At 38.4% G+C, this 10,421-nt stretch overlaps 1 protein-coding gene across 2 annotated transcripts in view; it reads left to right on the forward strand.

Annotated features, from left to right (window-relative positions):
* ATM (ATM serine/threonine kinase) overlaps positions 1-8,445 on the forward strand; it is a 140,551-nt gene extending 132,106 nt beyond the window's left edge. For both annotated transcript variants that reach the window (XM_049714066.1, XM_049714065.1), the window contains 4 exons: positions 98-212; positions 971-1,034; positions 5,257-5,393; positions 5,500-8,445. In XM_049714066.1, coding sequence (XP_049570023.1) covers positions 98-212; positions 971-1,034; positions 5,257-5,393; positions 5,500-5,683 — 500 coding nt within the window. In that variant the 3' untranslated portion in view covers positions 5,684-8,445. The remainder of the gene's footprint in view (positions 1-97; positions 213-970; positions 1,035-5,256; positions 5,394-5,499) is intronic.
* Positions 8,446-10,421: the final 1,976 nt, after the last annotated feature.

Raw genomic sequence — 10,421 nt, forward strand, 5'->3', positions numbered from 1 at the left:
TGACAAATTATTTAGTGCCTCTGCAAAGTTCACATACCAGTTGAGGAAAGTAAATTAGCTATGGGACCTCCTAACCTCACTGTATTTTTTACTTCAGGAGTTGCTTTTGAACAGGGTAAAATCCTTCCTACTCCTGAAACAGTTCCCTTTAGACTCACCAGAGATATTGTGGATGGGATGGGCATTACTGGTGTAGAAGGTGTCTTCAGAAGGTAAGTCAAATAGGGTAAGGTAAGGCAGATGATTTTTGGTGTTGAAATTATTTGGATTATTGATTTCTATAGATTATAGAGTTCACCCTTACTAGAATTATTATACATTCCAGTGCTTTACCAGTACTAAGGAAAAGACCTTGGGTAAAAGCAGTAATTATTTCCCCTTCCTTCAGACCACCTGGGACCTCACCCAATATGACACACATACTGTCCTCCCTTACTGCCTCTGGAAGCAGCCCGCCTTTAATTTTCACACCTTTGTCCTCGCTAACTCTTTGTTTACTGATCAGAACTTCTCTTGTGTGCTCATTCTTGGGTATATAAATTATCTTAAAGGAGCTTATGATCTGGTACCAATTTCTGCTAAAAGAACTTTGCAGTTCCCTGTAGTTTTCCCAGCATAGGCCTACATACTCAACTTTCTGTCTTTTTTAAGTCTACATACTCATCTTTTAACAGGGCAGATTCTAGTCAAAGTAAACTGTAATTACCATAATAATCAACTGAAAGAAATGTTTCATAGTAGTATTGTGTTATTCTTATAAATGCTAAGTTCATATTCACAAATATATTTGTATTCATTTTAGAAACATCTACTGAAAACCCACTCTGCCAAGTACTATGCTCTTTGAGATATTAATTTGGGAATTATTAACAAGAATAGTCTCAGCATACTAAACATGAGTATATAGGAGGTAAAGATATGTTGAAAATGTTGGTGTATAATAAGATTCATATTTATAATGTGTTTGTAGATGCTGTGAGAAAACCATGGAGGTTATGAGAAACTCTCAGGAAACCCTGTTAACCATTGTAGAGGTAAAGTATATTATAAGGAAATCTTTATTTCTCTGCCCGATAGACTGTGTGTCTTGTTAGGAAGGCACTGATTGGAAGATCAGTGCTTTGTTTTAATGAGGTGGGATGATGCTGGGCAGCAGGAGAGTAAATAGTGGCTTAGAAACTTGAGGCCTTCAGCCCCCTCAAGTTTCTTGGAATGTTACAGCACTATAAGTAACCTCTAGTCTTTAATACATACATCAGCATTTTGACATCTTAGGTACCTTGTATGGTATTATTTTCAGAATGGTTTCCTTTGGAGTTTGAAGAAAAATCAATAAGTTGTATCTCCTTTTCCCATGCCCAGGTTCAGAACCATGTAGTGAGACAGATGGAGATCAAAGTGTCAGCATTGTTACTGTAGGAACATGACTGAGCAGTGAGGGCCAAACTGGCTTGCTGCTGGTGCCACCTCAGTGCCTCTTTGCTGTCTTAACCTGGGAACAGCCCACTGAGTGGGGTTTGGGCCTACAGGGCATAAACACTCCATCAAGATCACTGCCTCATGTTGATCAGGGCAGAAAGGGAAGGAAGTCCAGCAAATTTCCAGTGCTTATGACGTTAATTCTACCCAAGTGAGAATTGGGTACCCAAGGCAGTCATTCTCTATCCTAGTAAAGGGTATGTGGGGCAAGAGATCAGGAGAGTGTCCTCCACAGGGAAGCTTGGAAGTAGAGTTGAAGCATGCCTCCCTTACATTCTTTCAGCTTTTTGTTCCTTTAACTGGTGGTGCTGGACCTGGCTGCACTTTACTATCACCTGTATTTTTTTTTTTTTTTTTTTGCGGTACGCAGGCCTCTCACTGCCATGGCCCCTCCCATTGCGGAGCACAGGCTCCGGACACGCAGGCTTAGCAGCCATGGCTCACGGGCCCAGCCGCTCCGCGGCATGTGGGATCCTCCCGGACCAGGGCATGAACCCGTGTCCCCTGCATCGGCAGGCGAACTCTCAGCCACTGCGCCACCAGGGAAGCCCGACCTGTATTGCTTTTAAACAACATTGATGTTGACCAAATTTGAACTAAACTTCTAGGGATGAGGCAAGAACATTTGTATTTTTTAAAAGCTTCATTGGCATTAACCATTAAGCCTGTGATCAACAAGGTGGAACTATATCCCAAGGAGGGTGAGATTTATAGTCTATTAGGGTGGTCCTGTGTCTACTGCCTTTATGAACCAAAGTCCTCTTTATGGCCCCTTTGGACTGCTGGTGGCGATATGGATTTTTGGTACAAAGAGAGTTAAAATGGGTCCCAATAGTGTGTTGATAAAGTTAACTCTTTATCAACTTGCTGTTCCCAAGGCTGGAAAAGCTTTCCCTTTTCCCCATATACATATTGTCATTTGTTTGCCATTGGTGCTGCAGCAAGAATAAATGATAACATGGATGCCTCAGTAATGCAGAAATCAAGGTCTAAAATCAAATTATCTTGCTTTTTTTGCATTTAAGACCAAAAAATCCAGACTTTTCAAATTAATTTAAGATCCAAAGAAGTTTAATGTATTCCCCAGTATTTTACTCTGTTCAGTCTCAGTCAAAAGGATTTTTGTGTCTGGGTAGATGTGGGGGTTCCTTCAGTACCGATGTCCTGAGTTAACACTTGCTAGAAGAGGGTAGTTCGTTCAAGGCTTCAGAAGTTTTATTAGTTGAATGCCAAATTGCTCGTGAGCCTCATTCTTTAAAGAGTGGTAGGAGATAAAGTTAGAGAGGTCATAGTGGGCAGATTATTTAGGGGTTTCTAACTTAGTGTGAGGATTTTAGACTTTACTGAGTAAGATGGAAACTGTTGGGGAGTTTCAGGCCACTGCATCTCCACCTGCAATAATGGTGTCACTTATAAGCTTTTATAAGCTTTGTGTGTTTTACACTGATTTGCTTAATCTTCCCTCTGTAAATCTGTCTGAATTTCCTGAAATAATTTAGTGTGGTTGTCCCAACCTTCCCAGCTGACCTCACTGTGGACTTTGTGCCTTCAGCTTTAGCAGGGTACTTCTCAGAAGTTTTGTTGGATCCCAATCCTCTGGAATGTCATTTCAGTCTCCTTTTTTGTAGTCATTACGTTTGCTCTGTTAGATTTCATTGAGCCACAGTCACTGTTTCTGATATAATAACAATTAAAACTTCTCGCTTCCTAACCCTCTTTAAGAACACTGTGACTTGGCTGCATTTCCCTTTCCTTCTCAGTACATTTGTCTCTACTGGCCTTCAAGATCTCATTTTCTTTTTCATAGTAGACCATCCTGTCTTCTAAGATTTTATCCATTCTACTAAGGTAATCTCTCCTTTTAACTCAATGGTTCTTAGCCAAGTGCAGTTTTGCTCTCTAAAGGACAGTTGGCAATGTCTGGAGACATTTTTGATTGTCATAATTGGGGCTGGGGGAGATGTGAAGGTACTATTCACATCTAGTGGGTAGAGGCAAGAGATGCCACAAAACATCCTATACACACAGCCCTCACACCAAAGAAATATCCAGCTAAAAAATGTCAGTAGTGCCAAGATTGAGAAACCCTGCTTTAACTTAATCTATATTCCTTTCTTGTTTTTTGTTCAACCAGTCCTGTTCTGATAATAAACCTAAAGTATATTTTTTTAATTACTCCAGTTCCTCCTTGATTCCAGAATTTACAAATATGATTCCTAACACAAGCCCTTGGGTTTGAAATAATTCAATTGTGTTGTTTCTCTGTTTCAACCAAAGAAGACCATATAGTCTGTTTATAATAGAGGCCCCTATTTCTTTTCATTAGTTGGTTAATAAAATATATGTCCCTTTGGGGAGTGAAACTGGTTTGGATCCCTGAAGTCTAAACCCATGTCAGTGCCCAATTTGAAGTCCCATAGAAACCCTTAAATTTATGGACAAACCACATATATTCAGAGTCAGTCCCTCTGTACTTTTTAATAGTCCTGGAGGATGCTCAGAACAGCATAAACAGATGACCAGTTTTTGGTACTGCTGATCTAGTATTTGTCCTGGAATTAAACGTGTAATGCTAAGGGCATTTTATAGTATCAGACTGCAGACCTACCTAGAAACACAAAAAAGGCAGCAGCAAGAAAGTATTCCAACTTTGTAATGCTGGAATATCCTGCAAAATCAGGCATTCCTGGAGTTGAGTCTTCATTTATTATTAAGACTTGTATGGTAAGCATTTGCTGAGGCCTATTTAAAAAAAATTATGTGCTTATAAACACCAGGGGCAGTTAGCTGTTCTGTATTGCCGAGGTCAAAAATCCCTGTGACTGGGCTTCCCTGGTGGCGCAGTGGTTGGGAGTCCGCCTGCCGATGCAGGGGACACGGGTTTGTGCCCCGGTCCGGGAGGGTCCCGCGTGCCGCGGAGTGGCTGGGCCCGTGGGTCAGGGCCGCTGAGCCTGCACGTCCGGAGCCTGTGCTCAGTAGCGGGAGGGGCCACGGCAGTGAGAGGCCCGCGTACCGCAAAAAAAAAAAAAAAAAGATCCCTGTGACCTCACTTACTAAAATTAAGACTTAGAATCACTTGCTCTGGCCATGCCAGTTATTTTAGTATTCAAATTCTACTCCATATGTAGATTTCAAGATGCCAACCATAGCACTAGACCTTGGGTTTTGAGGAGTTTTCAATAAATTATACCTTTTTTTCTCCACCCAAATTTGGAACTAATTGAGTGGAAAAGAAAGAGCCTTAAGAAGCCATAGAGATCAAAATGTCAGGTTTATTACTGATACAACTGTTGGAGAATATGGCTTAGGAGTAAGGTCCAAATAGGCTTGCTACTGCTGTCCAGCTCCCACAATCTAATATATCCCTTGGTACAGCTCACCTGAGGGAGAGTTGGGGCCTGCAGAGAGTTGGGGCCTGCAGAGAGTTGGGGCTTTGGCCCCAACTGATCAAGAGGAGAGGGAGAAGGAAAGAGTAACTAGTGCTTGTCTGCTTTTAATTGATTAGTTTCACCCAATCAGGAAACATGGGTCAAAGGATGTCACAGCCCCCAAAATGGAGAAAGAATGAATGCAGATGGGAGAAAAATCCGAGAACATCATGTTAGTATAGTTTCCTCCACAAGGAAACATGAAGCATGTGTGATAAGTTTGCCCCTCCATCCCAGTCAACTACCATGTGACTGGCCTGTATTATTTTTATAATACTGGTTCTACTGTTTCTAAATACATCATCAAAATACACATTGTTCTTCTAATACATATGTCCTCTCTATCTAGGTCCTCCTGTATGATCCTCTCTTTGACTGGACAATGAATCCTTTGAAAGCTCTGTATTTACAGCAGAGGCCAGAGGATGAAAGTGAGCTCCACTCCACTCCAAATGCAGATGACCAGGAATGCAAACGAAATCTCAGGTGAGCAGTTTTTGGGGAAGGATCTGTTGTCAATTGTTCAGATTCTCCTATTCCCAAGCCCCTTTAAACTGTTCCACCTCATTAACCTTTGTGTTTTTTTCATTAGTGATATTGACCACAGTTTCAACAAAGTAGCTGAACGTGTCTTGATGAGACTGCAAGAGAAACTAAAAGGAGTGGAGGAAGGAACCGTGCTCAGTGTTGGTGGACAGGTGAATTTGCTCATACAACAGGCCATGGACCCCAAAAATCTCAGCCGACTTTTCCCAGGCTGGAAAGCTTGGGTGTGATATTAAACATGTGATTGCCTTTGAATTCAGCCTTTAGAAATTGTATTTTGGCCTTCATTTTTAACCCACCCACATACTTCGAATAGGTATTAATATTGAACTAAGTAAACTAATGTGTTTTTTAAAAAACGTTTAATGCTTGCTTCATTTACCTAAAGATGCTTTGATAGTCTCAAGGAACAGTTTTCTCACACTTTAGAAATAAACAGTCAGTCATGCTCTACTTCTAAGGTAAATGTTTATTTTTTCTTCTCAAGTGCATACTTGTATCATTTTCAGTAGAATCACTGACTTTTGCTTTAGCTGAAAATGCAAGCAGCATGAGTATAGCAGCAGCGCTGGCAGATTTTTCTTTAGTAGGAGTTAGAACAAATAAATATACTGCTAGTTTTGATATAGCTTTAATTAAAACTTGTTTCCCGGATATTATATATGAATGATAAAATATTAATATATAAAAGGAAGAAAATAACTTTAAAATTGTAACCATCTGTATACCATGGTAAATATGTTTGGATTTTCAGTAGTAAGATCACTCAATGTTACTCAGTAATGAAGGTGTTATGATATGGAGAACAAATTTCACAGACACAGTATGGTTACTATTTTTTAGAAATGTATATTAGACCTTCTCATTCTGTTCTCTTTATCTTTTAAGCCCTCTGTGTTTCCAGTACTTTATCTTTCTATGATGCCTTCATATCTGTCTTCTAGTTCATGAATTCTCTTGTCTCTATGTAATCTCCTTTTTAAACTATTCATTGGGTTTCTCCTTTCAAAAATTGTTTTCCATTTCTAGGTATGTATCATTCTTAAGATTTGCCTATTATTTGTTTCATGATGTCTAGTTGGGGTTTTTTTTTTTAACTTTAAGTTTCTGTTGTTTGTATATGTTGGTTTTTGTAATTGGTGGGCTGTTTATCCATGTATTTTGTGACTTTAGAAGGTGAGCTTATTTTCAGTAGGACCTTCTCATGGGAATCTTGAGTGACCTGGGCTAAGAATAATTCCTTCCAGAAAAGTTTTATGTCTGGTTATGTCATAGTTCCAGGGCTATCACTGACAGAGGACCACTCTTTCTTTAATTTCTTGGCTTCAGGGTTTCCTGACCTGAAGAGTACTATAAATTTACTGAGAGAAGACTCCCAGGCCAAGACAGACATTCTTCCACATTATCTCCCTGTGCTAGTCAGCAGAATGTTTTACCGATGACCCCCCTTTCACTGAGAGTGTAAGCCTGAATGTGTCCCAACCTTATGGACATGAGGGGAGGTGCATTTAATTACTACCCACTGCCTTTTTAAAGTCCTCTTACAAATGTTATAGCTGAAATTCATAGGTTAATGAGATTGGCAAGTTTGCCAGGATAGCTAGAATATCAGCTCACACATCTACCTCTCTGGTTTTTAGTTTCCTTCTGAAACTGAAAATTTTTGGCCATAAGGATTTCCCCTTTCTTACAACTTCTGCTATGTGTTTAAAAAATATTTCTTATACCTTACCTAGCATTTCTGTGTGTATTGTTGGAAGGAAAGGGTTTAGGTATCAAGTTTGATATATAGCTAGAAATGGAATTCTTCTGTCCCCATAGTGTCATTAGATAAACAAATAAAACTATTGACTTGTCTATTGGTGAATATAATCCTTCCTCCATCCTTAGGAAACTGTTCATCTCAGCTGCAGAGATTAAGAAATGGGTGATTGAACCTTGATGAATGAATAGGATGAATGAATAGGAAACCTATTTTTATTACCAAAGTGAATCAAGGGAATGTAGCAAACTTAGAATGTCTTTATTTAAGAAAGCCTTGAAATCTTCATGGGTGGAATAAGAAATTATCAGCTAGATGATAGTATAGGTAAGTGAATTTGTAGCTAATTCTTGCTAGTTGATGTATGTTATTCAAAGAGCTTTGAATAACATCATTAATCTACTCTTCAGCATTGAATGGTGTGCTGTAAAGCTCCTGTCCTATTCAGATTCTAAAGATTATGACAAGATGGAACAATGTCTGGAAATGCATAAGATAGAAATCTGGGAACAAATGAGGAATGTTTAGGTTTTTAAAATATTTATGATAAAATATTTGTTGTATGCTGAGTACCTGACATACATTATATGCAGTGTCTTTTGCAAGATTAGTGATGTTATTCCAGTTTACAGGTGGGGAAAGTGAAATTTGGAAAAATAAAATAACTTGTCCAAGGGCAAAATATAATATGTTGAAGGTACAAGTTTAATATGGACAATCTCTAACTTGGAAATCTTTCAAGTGAAAAGAATCTAGGCTTTACCAGTCAGTTGCTCATAAGGTCAGTGGAAACCAAGGAGAGAAGCTACTAGAAAAGCAGATAAATTACAGACTGTTTGAACAGTTGTGTTCAGATTAAGGGAGATACTATTCGTTCCACTATTCTCTGTGCTGATCATACCACCTAATTAGTAGGTAAATAAATCCATGGCCATGATAGTATATACTTAAAATATATGCACTTAGAAATGCTAAAAATTTAAATATGGCCTAAAGCAAATAAAAGCAAAGAGGAAAACCTTTGATCTTCTTAAAGATTAAAGTAGGCTAGTGTTTAAATACATAGAAAGCTAGTGTACTGGCTTGAAATATGGAGATATGTGCCACTTCAAATATTTTGGTTGTACCTTAATGAAATTATATATTTCATGTAGATTTTTTTTAGTACTATTGAATGTATTTCTTTATTACACTGTTACCTGTTTTAAAATAAATCTTAAAGAAAATGTATGCTAAGACTCATTCATTTTATTTAAATATTTGAGTGTTCTGTGCGCCAAGCATGGTGCTGGGTATACAGCAATTTACAATGCAGTGTGAACTGAGAACCCTGCTACACAGGACCAGACCAGTATGGTTCATCTCACTCTAAATAATCTAGTAGTTTTTCTTGATTACCCTGTGACAAAAAGCCAAATGAATGTTCTTTTTTGGGGGTGCCTAGAGAGTGATCTGGTCGACATTTCTAGAGCCTAAAAAATATATACTGGAAATGACAAAGATCCTAATATTCTAAATTTGAAGTTTGCATTCCACATATTTTTGTTTTTTAAAAAATCAGTAACTTCAGTCTTTAGAGTTTCAGGCTTTTTTGTCCAGTTTCTGAAAAAGTGAATTTTGCATAAATACAGTACAAAGTTTTCACAGAGATTAGGTTCAGAATTTGGTGTGTAAGGTGAAAATCTAATGAAAATTATTCCCTGAAAAATCCCTTACTTTGCCCATAATGTACAACATGCATAATTTTTTTAATGTACAACAATATATAAAAATATATACTTTTACACTAATATACAATGTATGATTCTAAAGCAGTGGTTCTCAGGGGGTAATTTTGCTTCCCCACTCATTTGGCAATGTCTGAAGACATTGTGAGAGCATGAAACATGGACATATAGTGTTGAAGTTTAAGATCAGTACACATTTCCAAACCAGGAGAGAAATGGTCATGATTTGACTTGTAGATCTTGCCTTGCTATAAGTGTGTGTTCATAGCTGGTCTACTGTTAACATGATTTGCTATTTTTTTTAATTTTGGTAAAATACACATAACATAAAATTTACCATCTTGACCATTTTTAAGTGTACAGTTCAGTAGTGATATAAGTACATTCACACTGTAGTACAGCCAATCTCCAGCACTGTTTTCACCTTGCAAAGCTGAAGTTCTGTACCCATTCCACAACTCTCCATTCTCCCCTCCACCCAGCCCTTGGCAACCACTATTCTATTTTCTCTCTCTCTGAATTTGACTGCTGTAGCTTCCTACTATAAGCATTTGTCTTTTTGTGACTGGCTTATTTCACTAACGTAATGTCCTTAATAAGGTTCATCCCAGTTGCTGTATATCAGAATTTCCTTCTTTTTAAAGATGGAATAATATTCCATGGTATGTATAGACCACATTTTTGTTTATCCATTTATCTGTTTGTAAACACTTGGGTTGCTTTCCCCTTTTAGCTATTATGAATAATGCTGCTATTGAGCATGGGTGAACAGATATGTCTTCAGGAATCTGTTTTTAATTCTTTTGGGTATGTACCCAGAAGTGGAATCAGTGGATCATACGGTAATTCTATTTTGATTTTTTTTTTTTTTTTTTTTTTTTTTTTTTTTTTTTTTTGCAGTATGCGGGCCTCTCACTGTTGTGGCCTCTCCCATTGTGGAGCACAGGCTCCGGACGCGCAGGCTCAGCGGCCATGGCTCACAGGCCTAGCCGCTCCACGGCATGTGGGATCTTCCCAGACCGGGGCACGAACCCATGTCGCCTGCATCGGCAGGTGGACTCAACCACTGCGCCACCAGGGAAGCCCCTATTTTGAATTTTTTGACGGAAACACCATGCTGTTTTCCATAGTGGCTACAGTGTTTTACATTCCCACAAACAGTGCACAAGGGTTCTGATTTTTCCACATCCTCACTGACACCTGTTATTTTCTGTTTTGTTTTTTAATAGTAGCCATCTTAATGCATGTGGAAGGGTCATTCCTGCAAGAAAAAACATTGTATACTTTATACAAATCCAATGAGTGGTATTGCAAGAAATAACGAGTTTTACGGGGGAAATATGTCCTTCAGTTAACAATTTTGAAAACCTTGTTCCACCTTACTTAATGTTAGGTTATTTGAAAACCACCCCCAAATGTTCCCTAGTATTTAAATATTCACTATAGACTTATAATTCTTTGTAAATACTTAGTATTTCT

The sequence above is a fragment of the Orcinus orca genome, chromosome 8 (assembly GCF_937001465.1).
Source record: "Orcinus orca chromosome 8, mOrcOrc1.1, whole genome shotgun sequence".
Taxonomy (NCBI): Eukaryota; Metazoa; Chordata; class Mammalia; order Artiodactyla; family Delphinidae; genus Orcinus; species Orcinus orca.